The 17135-nt window shown below is 41.3% G+C and overlaps 1 protein-coding gene across 9 annotated transcripts in view; it reads left to right on the plus strand.

Annotated features, from left to right (window-relative positions):
- LOC137347313 (S-adenosylmethionine decarboxylase proenzyme-like) overlaps nucleotides 1-17135 on the plus strand; it is a 105217-nt gene that overhangs the window by 59264 nt on the left and 28818 nt on the right. For 5 of the 9 annotated variants that reach the window (XR_010968924.1, XR_010968928.1, XR_010968927.1 and 2 more), the window contains one exon: nucleotides 3857-4012. The exons of 1 other annotated variant lie outside the window; for it this stretch is intronic. Coding sequence is in view for 2 of the 8 variants with exons in the window: in XM_068011731.1 (XP_067867832.1) it covers nucleotides 3519-3549 (31 nt within the window). In the remaining 6 variants the exon portion in view is untranslated. Of the gene's footprint in view, nucleotides 1-3518; nucleotides 3579-3856; nucleotides 4013-7353; nucleotides 7454-17135 lie in introns of those variants that run through there. 3 more of the 9 variants (XM_068011731.1, XM_068011733.1, XR_010968926.1) reach the window with 2 other exon arrangements.

Consider the following 17135-nt stretch of genomic DNA (forward strand, 5'->3'; position numbering starts at 1 on the left):
AAATTTTCTGTCTTCAGGTGCTTATCCATTTCCTTTTTGAAAGCCCCGATGTATCTGCCTCCTCCACACTGTCAGGCGGTGCATTCCAGATCCTAACCATTCGCTGTGTACAAAGTTTTTCGTCATGCCACCATTGGTTCTTTTGTCGATCGCCTGAAATCAGTGTCCTCTGGTTCTCAGCCCTTCCACCAATGGGAACAGTTTCTCCCTATCCACTGTCTAGACCATCATGATTTTGAACACCTCTATCAAATCTCCTCTCAACCTTTTCTTCTCTAAGGAGAACAACACCAGCTTCTCCAGTCTGTCCACGTAATTCAAATTCCTCATCTCTGGAGCCATTCTCATCAATCTTTTCTGCACCCTCGCTAATGCTTTCACATCCTTCCTAAAGTGCAGTGCCCAGAGTCCTCCCACATAAAAGGCCAGTGCGACTGAGATATGTGTCTTAATACTGACCACTGCACTACACTGTTCTTGGGGATACTCTCACTACTCCACTTTCCCCAAGAGAAGGTCATATACACTAACACCCTTGAATTTTTCCTCACCATGCTAAATGTAGATTCTAAGAAAGTGGTAATACAATGAGTTAGCATAGACAGTTGCTCAGGACATTTTACATTGTCTAAAAGTCTCCTTAGGATTGACACGTGACTTTATACTTCAGCTGTTCCAATCAAAGAGCATTGGAGGTCAAAGATTCACAGTTGCTGACATTACAAAGGACAAGATCAGTAGGTTTCATCATAGAATGGTTATAGCGCAGAAGGAGGCCATTCGGCTAGTCATGTCCGTGCTGGCATATTAAGTGGAGATGTTTATTCACAAGACGAAAAAATGTGGGTCTCTGGAGATCAGGCCTTTTACATTCTAGAATGCTGTCAACAGTGTGACCACCATGCACTAGTCTTCATTCATGACCTTGGTTAGAATATAGTGTCTAATTTTACGTGGTCTCATGTATTGGGGAAAACTGAGGCTCTGGAATGGATGCAGAATAGTGCCACAAGATTGATTCCCAGTTTAGAACACCTTAGTCACCCAGATAGGCTCAAGCATTGAGTCTTTATCATTTAGAGAAGCGTAACCTCACGGGATTTGATCGAGATTTTTTAAAAAAGTGAAGAGACCAGTTTGTGTTTTCCATGGACCAATTATTTCAACTAGATTAGCTTAGTTTAGGGAGGAGCAGGGATCATGTTTACAAGTTACATCAGGGCAGTACTAGGTTGGATATTTGAGGGTTTGTTACAGGTCTGTGCAAACATGTTGAAGAAGTGGAAGCTCTGTGCTTTCGGCTTTTTGTCAGTTTTTTTTCCGATGTCCAGAGGCAATTAGTTATTTTGAACCAGTCAAAACTAGACTGTGTAGCTTGCTTTTCTTTGTCTCATCCAAAAATCCCTGCTAAATCTAACAGGTCATGAAATAATGGGCTTGCAGGAGACGCCAGAGGCACACTGCCTGCAAGTTGGTTGTTAGGAATGCTTTGCAGAGTTTGACAGCAGAAGGTGAAATAAAACCACAGAGAAACAGCTCCAAAATTGTCCCACGTTTTTACTGAGGAATGAATTGCTGGAGTCTTGTTGCCATGCTTATTTCTATGCTGCAAATCATCTCATGTGAAACAGATGTTAGTGGTGGAAGAGAATGATTTGTGAACAGCATAGCAAAGTGGTTTGTCCTCAAGATTCTGTAAGGGATGATCACATGGTCTCTGCCTGAAACCTCTTAAAGGGACAGGCTTTTACTTTCTCAGCAACAGGTCTTAACACTTAATGGGTGGAACGTGATTAAATGAAAAAAAACAGATTTACTTAACAACTTAACCTTCCACATATTGCACAGATATTTCACCTTTTCTTAAATATCCACATTTTCTCCTGGAAAGAAGAAAAATGAAAAAAAGACTTTCATTTCTACAGCACCTTTTAAAACCTCAGGATATCCCAAAGTGCTTTGTAACCAATGAAATACTTCTGAAGTGTTGTCATTGTTGTAATGTAGGAAATGCAGTAGCCCTTTTGCACACAGCAAGCTCTCACAGACAGCAATGTGAATATTAGCAGGTAATTTTTTTTGTGATGTTGATTTACAACAGAGTAATTAATCTCAGTACACAGCAGATGCATTTCACGCTAGATTATACCTGCTTATTTGAAGTATATCATGTATTTATTACCCAATTTAATGTATTCATTTCCTATTGGAATACATATCTTTGTGTGGGATATTTACATTATATAGTTTAGTTACCAGCTTCTCCCACCCGAGGTATCAGTTTCTGCCTCCTTAAAGATGGTTGTATTTCAAAATCTGCTGTCAATGTTTCTCTCTTCCCACAAAGACATCATTTACTACTGGCAGTTCATGTTGCTGTTAAAAATCCCACGGGCCTATTTGAATTAGAGCAGGACTGAACATCCTGCTCAACATTGTTCTGTCAAACAATATCACCAAAAATAGATTAAGTGGTTATTCATTTCATTGCTTTTTGTGGAATCTTACTGTGTCTTTTGAGCATCCCCCATTTTAATCACTGCACTATTGGTGGCCATGACTTCAGCTGCCTGGACCCTAAGTTCTGGACTTTCCTCCCTAAACCTCTCCACCCCATATTCCTCCTTCAAGACACTCCCTAAAACTTATCTCTTTGACCAAGCTTTTGGTCATCTGACCTAATAACTCCTTATTTGGCATGGTGTCAAATTTTGTTTTATAATACTCTTGTAAAGCACCTTGGGATGTCTTATTACCTTAAAGGTGCTATATAAATAAAAGTTGTGTGCAAAATAGTGTTTACTTAGAACGACAGTTAATGAACTTCTAAGTAATTCACTGTCTGTGAAGTGCTTTGGGAGGTTTGAGAGACTTCATAAGATACTATTGGATTTATACAGTATAGTATATCATTGTCTTGTATTTACAGAGATTTGCATTTTCTAACAGGCCTACAGCATATATAACTTTTCAATAAGATTAGAAATTTCAGACTTGTAAAGCAAACAGATCCTTTTGCAGACATTCCTATTGTGCTGTGACAATCATAACCATCTACTTCTGTCAAGTAAGGCTGTCATAACAATAATGTGTATTTGTCTGATGCCTTTAATGTAATAAATGTCCCAAGGCACTTTTGCATTATAAGCAAAATTTGACACCGAGCCACAAAAGAGCAGATGACCAAATGTGAAAGAGGTAGATTTTAAGGAGCATCTTAAAGGAGGAAAGAGAGGTGGAGAGGCAGAGAGGTTTAGGAAGGGAATTCCAGAGCTTAGGGCCCAGGCACCAATGGTGAAGCGATTAAAATCAGGGGTGTTCAAGAGGCCAGAATTGGAGGAGCGCAGATATCTCGGAGAATTGTGGGGCTGGAGGAGATTACAGAGATAGGGAGGGGCGAGGCCATGGAGGTATTTGAAAACAAGGATAAGAATTTTAATGTCCCGGATACCAAGGATAGGCACAGTCAATAAATGTGGTTTACATATGTTTTAACCAAATTTTTTCTCTCATTTCAGATTGTCTATGTTAAAGGTGCCTTGTAAATAGGAATTTCTGGCATATAGCCCGGAATATCGGTAAATATTCAGCAAACAGTTTAGAATATTGAAAATGGCAGCAGAAATATGCATCTGCCACAGTTTTTATAACAAAGCTTTTGGTTGAAAACATGTGCAAGCTGTTTCTGCGAAGATCAAATTCTTCCATGTTACCAAAACACAATTATTGTAAAAACTGTGCTGGGCTTGTGTTTTTGCCACTTTCCTTTGCTGTTTATATGGCTCTTTAATAACTATACGCACTTCATTACACCATTTTTCGACAGCTACTTTTTTTTGTCTCTGCATAACTATAGGGAACATATTGGACGATTCACATCACACCAGAACCTGACTTTTCCTATGTAAACTTTGAAACTAATCTCACCTTGAATTCCTACACTGAACTGTTTAAGTAGGGAGTGGATATCTTCAAACCAGGAAAGTTTGTTACAACTCTGTTTGCTAATCAGGTGAGTTCCTACCAGTGAGTTTTTGTTTGTTTTGTGGGGTAGATTTGAGATACTGCACACATTTACTTTTGTGGATCTAGATTACTGGTGTGAGCAGAGCCTGTCGACATGATGGATTGTAAGGTTACATGTTGAACAATATAATACGATCTGTAGGAACATGAATACAATTAATCAGGTGCTTCTCTGACTAAATGTGGATATGTGGAATTGAATGTACAATGTGTTTGACTTTTTCTATTCTAATTTATAGTATACAACCAGTAGCACAGTGTAGTTAGGATTTGCCAGTTCATAAAGACAGGAGTAATACACCATGTTTTATTATACAATAAATAGGACTCTGCTTACGTCATGGTGGCCCTTTCCTACTAGGTGTGAAAGGACTACATTGAGAAAGCTGTCAGCTGTTAAAGTGAAACTATATTGAACCTGGGCTGTATCTCTAAGGTCATAAAGTGTAACTGGACCAGAGTTGAAATTTATCCTGCTCTACTATGCCCCATGAGAAAAAGTTCTGTGGTTAATCATAGACTAATTGTTCTTGCTCGTCTAAAGGTAAAATGCCCTCCGAAGTCCCACTAACACACTTCTGAAGAAGAAGGAATGGTCTGTTGGCCTTCTAATAAACCAGATTGTCAGCTGCTTGTAAATCCCTGCACCTCCCATTAAAGAGAGGCCAGGTTATCAAAGTCAGCAGAAAACTACAGGAATCAACAGATTTTCTCTTTTAATACTTTTTCAATTCTCTCATTGATTTTTTATGAATGATATTTGATCTAATGAGGTGTATTACGACCAAGGCGGGAGAAATGTACTGTTAATTCAGTCCCACTTACCACGGATGACAGCATATCAATGGATTTTCCCACCTACTGAAGAATTGCCAATTAGAAATTCTATTTATCCCCCAGAATAAAGCATACCAACCAGGTTTCTTTAAACAACATTAACTATTTATTATAAAAAAAAATTCTTAACCATTAATGAGGTAAATCTATACATATAAAAAGCTCCTTATTTCCCTAGCCCTCATGCACACACAAATACATTCACAAAAAATGGTTAACTGGGGAAAAAAAGGATTCTGGTTTACAACTGTTTCATATGCATAAAAGGAATAATAAAATAGTTCAGTTTGTCTTGTTCTGGTAGGAAATTCTTTGGTTGGGTGAGGTTTCCCAGAGTCGAATAGTCAGATGCCACTCAAAATCTCTCCAGGTGAGGTTGATGAACAGTCTGTGATGGGTAGACATTCAAGGCAATTCAGCTACAGCAGGCGTTACATAGGTCTTTCAGCAGAGGTGTTGCAACAGGTCTGCTTAGGACAACAGCAGTATAAGCTTACTTCAGGTTCCAGGATTTCCAAAAACACAAGAGGAAACAGGAACCACACTGGATGCAGGAATTCTTCAGAGACAGGAGGCAATAGGAATCTGTCACCTTTCAATTACAGGGTTTCTTTCAGGAGATGCAAGTTTCCTTTACAGAGAGAGGTCTTTTTCTGGTTTTTGCACTTTGATCTCCGGGCAGATCAGAAACCAAATTTCAAATGCCTGTTCTTTGTCCAACTTACTGGTTTTTAAAGTGAAATTAAACCTTCCTGAGCCGATTACATGATGAGACACAGAGTCTCCTCTGTCATTCAAAGTGTTGCTCTGTGGAGGTCAAAACCCTTGGCTGGCTTCCTTGAAACTGCTTGCTTTCGTAGTCCAGTATACAAAGTCAACATCCAAAAATTTCAGCTATTTGCAGGTGTCTGTATCCACTGAAAATCCTTTTTTCAGTTTTTAAAAAATAAAACCTGTGTGACACCTCTGCCCTTGACTAAATGAAATGCCATTCTTGAATGAGTTTCATTACAATGTAAAAATAGAAATTGAAAACATATTTTCGCACTCATGCCCCTTATTCACTCTACTGGTAGCTTACACAGTTTTTCTTTGTACCATTGTTACTCATGTAACTCAACAAAGTTAAATTCGTGACAAAGCATCTGCAATAACATTGTTTTTTTCCAAAATGTGTACAATCTTCAAGTGATACGGCTGTAGCAATAATCTCCATCGGAATATTCTGGCACTTGGGGTTTTAAATTTTTCCACAAAGGTTATTCCCATCAGCCAATTGCAACCTTCCAAACATAATCTCCCACTTGTTTTGAATGTTCCTTCCAAGTATCCCTATAGATCAGCACCTCAGCAAGGTAAACTGTGCAGTTAGGAACATGGCCGCTATTGGGTTCACTGGTCTGAGAAGTTTTTTGAGTATTCATTAACCTGTCTGGTATCACTTGACATTGGAAAACCTCTTCCAGTGTGACAAAAGCTGACATTTCTTTATCTTGGGGTTTTAAAGGAACTTGCCTATATCCCTTTAACAAATCTATTTTTGTAAGAAACATGGCACTGCCCACTCTGTCAATACAGTCTCCCAAGTGAGGAATTGGGTAGGAGTCTGCCTTCGTTACTGCATTAATTTTCTGTAGTCTATGCAAAGTCAGGTTGATTGATCAGGTTTAGGCACTATTGGTGAACTCCAGCTGCTTTGACTAGGTTCAATTAAGTTGTTTTCCAGCATGTATTGGATTTCTGCTTTTACTTGGGCCTGTTTGTCTTTGACATAAAATTAGAACCTTGATCCGATTGAACTTCGTGGTAATCCATATCCCGTAAAGAATTGGCTTAACTTCTGTATTGCTACTTTAGCAGTAATTGTCCTCAAGGGAATGGTCTCTGGAAATCGAGTAGCCATATCCATGATAGTGAGTATATATTGTGTCCTGCTTTTGTTTTCGGCAAGAGTCCTGCACAGTCTACCAACACCCTACTGAAAGGTTCCTCAATAACTTGTATGGGAATTAGGTGTGCCGGTTTTATGGCAGGTTGTGGTTTTCCCACCATTTGGCACGTATGGCATGTTCTACAAAATTGCACACGTCCTTTGTAAGACCTGGCCAGTAATAATGTTGACTTACACATGATTTGGTCTTTCGGATCCCCATATGTCCTCCTAGAGAAATGCAATCTGCTAACCTTAATAATTCCTGGTGATATTTAGGTGGTACCACTACCTGTCGAACAACTGTCCATTCTTCATCTGAAATAAAAACAAGAAATGCTGGAACTACTCAGCAGGTCTGGCAGCATCTGTGAAAAGAGAAACAGAGTTAACGTTTCGGGTCATCGGATGAAGGGTCACTGCCCCGAAACGTTAACTCTGCTTCTCTTTTCACAGATGCTGCCAGACCTGCTGAGTGGTTCCAGCATTTCTTGTTTTTATTTCAGATTTCCAGCATCCGCAGTATTTTGCTTTTATTATAGTCCATTCTCCATCTGCAGGTCTATGAGGCGGTCTCCATTTCCTCCTCAGAACCCCGTCGTCACTAGCCTTCTGGAACTCCTTTTGCCTCAGCTTCTGTCAGAGCCGCCTATGCTATTTTATGTAACTCTGGTTCAGCTTGTTGTGCTGTGATTAAAGAAGATTTGTTAAACATCTCATTTGGATTATCTAAATCCTCAAGGAAAGTTTCAGAAATGCAGCTATCTGTCTGTGGTGCCAATTTTACCTCTGACAATGGAACTTGTTTAGCCATTGCTCAGGTTACTACACGTGCAGGAAATATTCCTGGAACTTGTTTCTGTAATTGTTCTGTTTCTTTAACTTCACTTGGTTTCTTTGTGACAACAGGAGAAACTGATACTTTTGCTCCAGCCAAATCATTCCCTAGGAGTAGGTTAATTCCCTCTACTGGAAAACTATGGACAACTCCTACAGTTACCATCCCAGACTCTAGGTCAGACTCTAGGTGCATTCGATACAAAGGCACAGGTATATACTCCCCAACAATACCATTAACTAAAACGTTAGCATTCGGTGCGCTCTCAGGTGGAAATGTTATACCTTTCCCCAGCAAAAGAGTTTGGGTTGTTCCTGTATCCCTAAGCATAATGATAGGTTTGCCTGCCTCACTTGAGGGATATGGAGTTACGTTTCCTTTTGACAAGAATTCCCTATAACTTTCAGGTATCTTATTCTCAATCCCTACACTCACTTTGGTTTTTGTATCTGGTTTTACAGCTGCCATCAACGCTACAGTCTTGTCTTTTCTACTCTCAGTCAGAAGGGAGGTGGTGGCATTGTGGTATTGTCACTGGACTAGTAACCCAGAGATCCAGGGTTTTACTCTGGGGACATGGGTTTGAATCCCACAATGGCGGAAGGTGGAATTTGAATTCAATTAATAAATCTAGAGGCCATGAAACCATTGTCGATTGTTGTAAAAACCCATCTGGTTCACTAATGTCCTTTAGAGGAGGAAATCTGCTGTCCTTACCTGGTCTGGCCTACATGTAACTCCAGACCCACAGCAATGTGGTTGACTCTTACATGCCCTCTGAAATGGCCTAGCAAGCCACTCAGTTGTATCTAACCGTGACAAAGTCAATAACGAATGAAACCAGACGGACTATCCAGCATTGACCTAGGCACTGGAAACATCACTGGCAAAACCAGCCCTGTCAACCCTGCAAAGTCCTCCTTGCTAACATCTGGGGGTTTGTGCCAAAGTTGGGAGAGCTGTCCCACAGACCAGTCAAGCAACAGCCTGACATAGTCATACTCACTGAATCATACCTTACAATGTCCCAGACACCGCCATCAACATCCCCAGGTATGTCCTGTCCCACTGGCAGGACAGACCCGGCGGAGGTGGCGGCACAGTGTTACACAGTCGGGAGGCAGTTTCCCTGGGAGTCCTCAACATCAGCTCCAGATTCCATGAAGTCTCATGGCATCACATCAAATATGGGCAAGAAAACCTTCTGCTAATTACCACCTACTGCCCCCCACTCAGTTGCTGAATGAGTACTCCTCCATGTTGAACTTGGAAGAAGCACTGAGGGTGGCAAGGGCGCAGAATGTACTCTGGGTGGGGGATTTCAATGTCCATCAAAGAGTGGCTCGGTAGCACCACTACTGACCGATCTGGCCGAGTCCTAAAGGACATAGCTGCTAGACTGGGTTTGCGGCAGGTGGTGAGGGAAATATATACTTGACCTAAAGGCCTGCTACCCGATCCGAACCCGACAGGACCTTACGACATGTGTTGGGTTCGGATCGGATCGCTCTTCTGGGTCTGGCTTTTGGGCTCGGGTCGGGCTGGGTCCCGGTCAGACACACACAGTACTCCATAGACTCTGAGTCTGCGCAGTGAGCGTTTCTATGACGTCATCGTGCTCTTGCTTCCTTCCATTCCATCCATCCAAAAGTGGTGCGAACAGTGAGTGCACTATGTTCGGGTCGGGCTGGGGTTGGGTTGAGGTCGGGTCGGGCGTGAGTTGGGTTGAGCGCAGGAAAAAATGGAAGGACTCGGGCCAGGTCAGGCTCGGGTTCGATGTGGTTTCTTTTCCAGACCCGAGCAGGCCTTTAACTTGACCTCATCCTCACCAATCTGCCTGCTGCAGATGCATCTGTCCTTTACAGTATTGGTAGGAGTGACCACCACACAGTCCTTGTGGCAACCAAGTCCCTTCACGTTGAGGATATCCTCCATCGTATTGTGTGGCACTACCACCATGCAAAATGGGATAGATTTCGAACAGATCTAGCAATGCAAAACTGGGCATCCATGAGGCGCTGTGGGCCATCAGCAGCAGCAGAATTGTACTCAACCACAATCTGTAACCTCATGGTCTGGCATATCCCCCACTCTACCATTACCATCAAGCCAGGGGACCAACCCTGGTTCAATGAAGAGAGCAAGAGGGCATGCCAGGAGCAGCACCAGGCATACCTCAAAATGAGGTGTCAACCTGGTGAAGCTACAACTCAAGACTACTTGCATGCCAAACTGCATAAGCAGCATGCGATAGACAGAGCTAAGCAATCCCATAACCAATGGACCAGATCTAAGCTCTGCAGTCCTGCCACATCCAGTGGTGAATGGTGGTGGGCAATTAAACAACTAATTGGAGGAGGTGGCTCCACAAATATCCCCATCCTCAATGATGGGGGAGCCCAGCACATCAGTGCAAAAGACAAGGCTGAAGCATTTGCAACAGAAGTGCCAAGTGGATGATCCATTTCAGCCTCCTCCTCAAGTCCCCAGCATCACAGATGCCAGTCTTCAGCCAATTCAATTCACCCCACGTGATATCAAGAAATAACTGAAAGCACTGGATACTGCAAAGGCTATGGACCCTGACAACATTCCGACTGAAGACCTGTGCTCCAGAACTTGCGGCGCCCCTAGCCAAGCTGTTCCAGTACAGCTACAACACTGGCATCTACCCGGCAATGTGGAAAATTGCCCAGGTATGTCCTGTACACAAAACCAGGGCAAGTCCAACCCAGGCAATTACCGCCCCATCAGTCTACTCTCAGTCATCAGTAAAGTGATGGAAGATGTCATCGAGAGCGTTATCAAGCAGTATTTGTTTAGCAATAGTCTGTTCACTGACACTCAGTTCGGGTTCCGCCAGGGCCACTTAGCACCTGACCTCATTACAGCCTTGACTCAAACATGGACAAAAGAGCTGAACTCAACAGATGAGGTAAGAGCCCTTGACCTCAAGGCAGCATTTGACCAAGTATGGCATCAAGGAGCCCGAGCAAAACTGGAGTTTTCCAGTTTCCTATTACATAAGAAACCTGGTTCTTTTATTTTTCTCTTTCAATTCTTACTCCCTTCACAATTAACGTGAGTGGCGCAGTGGTTAGCACCGCAGCCTCACAGCTCCAGCGACCCGGGTTCAATTCTGGGTACTGCCTGTGTGGAGTTTGCAAGTTCTCCCTGTGTCTGCGTGGGTTTCCTCCGGGTGCTCTGGTTTCCTCCCACATGCCAAAGACTTGCAGGTTGATAGGTTAATTGGCCATTATAAATTGCCCCGAGTATAGGTAGGTGGTAGGGAAATATAGGGACAGGTGGGGATGTGGTAGGAATATGGGATTAGTGTAGGATTAGTATAAATGGGTGGTTGATGGTCGGCACAGACTCGGTGGGCCGAAGGGCCTGTTTCAGTGCTGTATCTCTAAAATTAAAAACGTTATTAGTGTTGGATTTTGATCCCACAAGGGCCCCCAAATAATATGCTATGACCAAGGCGGGAGAAATGCACTGTTAATTGAGTCCCACTTCTCACCAGGTCACAGCATATCAATGAATTTTCCCACCTACTGAAGAATAGCCGATTAGAAATTCTGTTTATCCCCCAGAATATAGCACAGCAATCAGGTTTCTTTAAACAACAACATTAACTATTTATTCTAAAAAAAAATCTTAACCACTCATGAAATAATTTTATATATATTCTTTTGTTCTTTTCTTTTGGGCCTCCTTATCTCGAGAGACAATGGATACGCGCCTGGAGGTGGTCAGTGGTTTGTGAAGCAGCGCCTGGAGTGGCTATAAAGGCCAATTCTGGAGTGACAGGCTCTTCCACAGGTGCTGCAGAGAAATTTGTTTGTTGGGGCTGTTGCACAGTTGGCTCTCCCCTTGCGCCTCTGTCTTTTTTCCTGCCAACTACTAAGTCTCTTCGACTCGCCACAATTTAGCCCTGTCTTTATGGCTGCCCGCCAGCTCTGGCGAATGCTGGCAACTGACTCCCACGACTTGTGATCAATGTCACACGATTTCATGTCGCGTTTGCAGACGTCTTTATAACGGAGACATGGACGGCCGGTGGGTCTGATACCAGTGGCGAGCTCGCTGTACAATGTGTCTTTGGGGATCCTGCCATCTTCCATGCGGCTCACATGGCCAAGCCATCTCAAGCGCCGCTGACTCAGTAGTGTGTATAAGCTGGGGATGTTGGCCGCTTCAAGGGCTTATATATATATATATATAAAGCTCCTTATTTCCCTAGTCCTAATGCACGCACACATACATTCAAAAAAATGGGTTAACCAGGGGAAAAAAGTATTCTGGTTTACAGCTATTTCATATGAATAAAAGGAATAATAAAATAATTCATTTTGTCACGTTTTGGTAGGAACTTCTTTGGTTGGGTGAGGTGTCCCAGAGTCGAATTGTTGGATGCCACTCAAAGTCTCTCCAGGCGAGGTTGATGAACAGTCTGTGATGCGTAGACATTCAAGGCAATTAGGCTACAGCAGGTATCACATATATCTTTCAGCAGGGGTGTAGCAATGGGTCTTCTTAGGACTCATAAAAGCAGTATGGCAGTAATAGCTTTCTTCAGGTTCCAGGATTTCCCAAAACACAGGAGGAAACAGGAACCACACTGGATGCAGGAATTCTTCAGAGACAGGAGGCAATTGGAATCTGCCACCTTTCAAATACAGGGTTTTTTTTCAAGAGATGCAAATTTCCTTTACAGAGACAGGTCTTTTTCTGGTTCTTGCACTTTGATCTCCAGCCAGATCAGAAACCAAATTTCAAATGCCTGCTCTTTGTCCAACTCACTGGTTTTTAAAAAGTTCCAAAGTAAAAGTAAACCTTGCTGAGCCAATCACATGACAAGACACAGAGGGCTGAATTTTATGCCACCTCAGCAGGTTGGATGGTGGTGTGGGGGGGGGGGGGGTGGCATAAAATTGAGCGGGAGGCTCCGAGAGGCCTACCCGCCCCACTCCTGCCTCTGGTCAACTTTACGGCATTGGGCGGGGGGGTGCGGAATGGCCACTTAAGGGCCCTCGCCCGCCTCCACGGGTATTTTAACAGTGGCAAGCAGGCGTATTGGGGACATGAAAGGCCACCCAGCGATAGCTGCTGGCCTTTCTGCCTGCCGTGGGGGTGGGGGTTGGTGGCATAGCAGTCGAGCACAGAGTGCCCGATTGAGGGCTGTCCCTGCCTCCCAACCCACCCCCGGGTGGATCTGATACATGCAATAGATGTGTAACTAAGTGAATTGTTTATTGACTTGGATCCATCCAATTTTAAACATTGCAGGTGGGATTTCAGAATGTAGAACACAAAACAATTTAAACTGATTTTATAATAGGGTTATAACATCAAAAATTAAACAATTTAATAAAAGAAATAGTGATTTGTTTACATCATATCAGCCAAGTTACATTATTCACAGATAAAGCAAGTCAAATAAACAACACATTTAAGTAGGAAAAGGCTCATCTACAATTAACACAATCTCACTGGGAACTTTCTCCCTTCAAAAATCATTAACTTCAGATGCATTTTTCCCAAGGGCACAAAAGCATTAAGTGGCATTTATTTAGATAACTTCTAACTACCTAAAGTGAGCTGATCAATTTTTTTTTAAGTTAGCATAGTATATTTGTGATGTGGTATTTTAAATCTGCCGCATGTGGGTCGATATGCAGCTTACTGTACAAGGCAATGTTTTCCTGTGACATATGGCATTGCTTTTGCCTGTGGCAAATTGCATATAAATGAGACTCTAGATAGAAACTGTAAGCATAAAGTTGGAGAGGATTGGAGGACATTGACAACATCCAGATATTAGATAATTTTTCCATATATTTATGTAAGGCTTGACTTTGGTTTCAATAGGAATTCAACAGTAAGGTGGGGTGGGGGGGGTTGGGGGGGCACCTACAATACTACCACGGACAAGCATCAGATTCCTCTTGAATTTCAAACACTGTGCGTCCATAACAAGACAGCGTCAAAACTCCCTTTATTAGTGCTTTTAATAAATAACAAAATTCACAGCACAAGATAATATCACCATTCTAAATCGATTTGAAAATGATGCCAAATAATACCAGTGTAGGTGATCCTAAATCCAAAACTGGACGAGAAATGTAATCAGCTAGCTTATAAGAATCTGGGAACTATCCGCTGCCAAATGTTTTTGATTGCTTGTTATGATTTGCAATTCTAAAAAACGAAGATTTATTTGCTATCCGAATTTCAACAGTGCAGTTGAATCAGCTTCAAATAGGTTGCATTGCCATAGGTCATTTGTAAGTTGCAAACAACTTGCAAAAAGCTCTGCGGCAGTATTTCATAATCTTTATATATTTGAACTGAGCAGATGTGAGGGCATCAGGAAATAGCGTAGAGCTACAGTGAACTCCAGCACTCCCTCCCGCACTGTCAAACCCAATGCAGCTTTGCCATGGATGACTGCAACAATTCCCTTGAACTCATCATTAGTGATTGTTGCATATGAGAACAGATGGTTTGAATTACCCTCATGTAAATTGGAATGTTTATTTAATCTGTTTATTCAATCTCCGTTTCCCTAACTTAAAGAAAAAAATAATGCATCTTAGTCCTGAATAGAGACTGAATTGACAGAGTGAGCTTGGTGGTCTGTGCAGTTTCTTTCTATCTCTTTACAGTTAGTATATTTTCCAAGGATTTTTGGAATTGACTCCATTACTTCACAATATTACAAAATAGTTACTTTTTGCTTAGTCTTTTTTGAGTGGGAGATTGCATTCACTGGAATATTGAGGGAATGAAATATTGGTAATTTTATTACTCATTTTGATTGTATATTAATTCCATGCAGCAGAATCTGTATATAGTATTTATGTTCAGTTTAAAAATGAATCCTTTTCATTATATATTTTTGGAGCTATTAGAGCTGGGTTATTGCACATTTCTAAGCCTCTGAAGCATACTGCAGTTATTTTTGTTCATTTATGCATTATGGTGCTGACGTTACTAAGTGTAAAAGCTAAAACTGAGCAAAACTTTGTGATCCGTTTTTAAACTGCGAAGTCTATTACTGATGCAAAAGCAATGTAATAGGATTGCTGATGACACAGCTTGTTGTTTAGTGTTGCTTATAATAACCAGTTGCCACAGAGTGCGCGGCTAACAGTTTACGCCCACAGTTTCTACATCTTCATTTCCTGGTCTCAGTTGGGCCTTTGAAAGGAGGCCATGAGTGGCGGCAAAATGATTTGTTATTCCATTTGGAAAGATAGCCTGGGGCAGGAGGTGCAAGTTAACCCGTGAGGCTATAACACACTTCTTTAGTGCTTGGCTGGCAGAGGTTTACTTAGTTTATCTGACTGCTGTCTCTTGTCCCCTTTATTTTATAATGCAGCTACTAAAAACAGCCCTAATCTCAGTATCTGTGAACAAAGAGAACGAGTTGGCCTGGTGTTGAGATGTTCTGAGGTTGATCTACGAAATGGTTTTCAGGCATTTTCATACCTGGTGCTAGGTCTTGGGATAGTGACTAGAGACCCATGGCTTCCAAGCACCACTTTCATTGCAGACCTTTAGGTAGTAATTAGGAAAATACAGCTAATGTTTTGCACATTACTGCACGTTTCATAACTAAGTGTACGCACGAGTGTGTGATGTCACCATGCAGCAATCCAGAGTTTATTTTGGATTTGTGACACTGCTACATGAAATGAGTTTCACCCTTCCAGAAACCGGGCTGTGCCAGCAACTCATGGGATGCAGGACGATTATGGTTTCCAAGGAGGTCAGGTGGTTTGGTTTGCATTGGGCTGCTGATGCTGGGTGTAATATACGCATGTCTATTATCAAGGAGAAAGTTAATATATCTGGAGGTGGCAGCAAATATAGACATTACTGCTAAATGGGTACCATGGCATCTGTCCTGGTCTCCAATACAACTGGTGATGTGATTTTTCATTCACTGACCTGAGTGAGTCTTCATCAGGCATTGAAAAAAATATGGCACTCAAAAATAACGTTAGAAATGGCCAAACAACCTGATAAAAGCAAGATTAGGAGTGCATTCTAATGCAGTGAAATTAATGTGAATATAAAAGGAGCAGACTGAAAGAGTTGGTAAGATATTGATTCAACCCTCACAATCTCAGCATTGCCTGTACACCTGCTGACAAAAACAATTTCTCAACTTCAGAAGAAATCCAGTGTAGTTGCTGATCAAATTCACTTGCCTTCACCCCATTGAAAAATGAAAGCATATATACTTGTCACAGTATTAATAGTTTTTCTTTCACAAATTATCTGTAATGATTTCTAAACAATCTTACTTTCCTTTTATAAGGTTTATAAATGGATAGAACTGTAGCTTATTTAGTTCACAGTTTTCTTGGAGTAAATAAAACAAACTGGTTTAATAGCTTGTAGAACAATGGTTGCTGAGTGGAAACTGCTTTATTTTCTCTAGTGAGAAATAGGGACAGACGGTGAAGTTTCATTAAATTCAATTTGTTAGATGAATGCAGATCATCAAACAGAGTTCAGAGGTCAGAATTTTGGTATCATGGGGTATTTCCGCTTTGGGTGTAAATTGTGCCCATTTTGAATTTGTTTTTACCCTCCAAGTTTCCATTCAAACTCACTTTCTCATCACCAAACACAAAATCTACCACAAACCAGCACAATCGGGCAGTGTGTTAAAACATAACTTTTTTTCAAAAAAATTTGCTTTAAAAAAAATTGTTCATATATTTAAAAGTGGTAACTTGCAGTTTGATTAAAACAGCTGAAAACAGATTTATCAAAAAAAAATAAGCATTTTTAATTAGTGTCACTCCACCACCTGAGTAACCAGATTTTAATTCGAGATTCATTTAAAAAAAATATATACAAACCTATTTTCTATTTATATTGTAGTCAGTTTATTGGTAAATTACAACAAAAGTCATACTTAAAAGCTTTGAAAACGTAACTTTTATGTCCTTGTGCCCAAAAGAACCAGCTCAACTTGCAAAGCCTCTCCAATGACATGCAAACAAGCGTAATTATCAGAAACTCCCACTGATGATTAATTCTCCCTGGGAGCATAGCTAATTTTGTGGGTAGGACTCTGTTCCAGTACAATGTTTTTAGAACTGGTGCAAAATATCGTGAAAACTCGAATTGTGCTGAATGCAAATTGTGCCTAAAATTCTGCAATCTTTTACACCAGTTGCATTGATTTTGGCCAAATCATGCCAAATAAACTCAAGTGCAACCTAACAGAAGGTGCAGGTCTGTATCTTCACAATAACTTTTAATATATCTTGTTTAGTCCCACCCCCTCATAGGATCAGTTGGTAAAGGTGGTAGAAACAGACCAGGAAGACCATAGGTTGGATGAAATTGGATATAAATAAAATGTATTTTTTTTTGTGGTGTGCTGTGCCAATGATTGCAGACATTTGCACCAAGCTTTGCCAAAACATTCGGAGCATTTGCCTCAACTTTTGGATAGTCTGTGCCAACTTAGTTCCA

This window comes from Heterodontus francisci, chromosome 31, assembly GCF_036365525.1.
Source record: "Heterodontus francisci isolate sHetFra1 chromosome 31, sHetFra1.hap1, whole genome shotgun sequence".
In the NCBI taxonomy this organism is placed as follows: Eukaryota; Metazoa; Chordata; class Chondrichthyes; order Heterodontiformes; family Heterodontidae; genus Heterodontus; species Heterodontus francisci.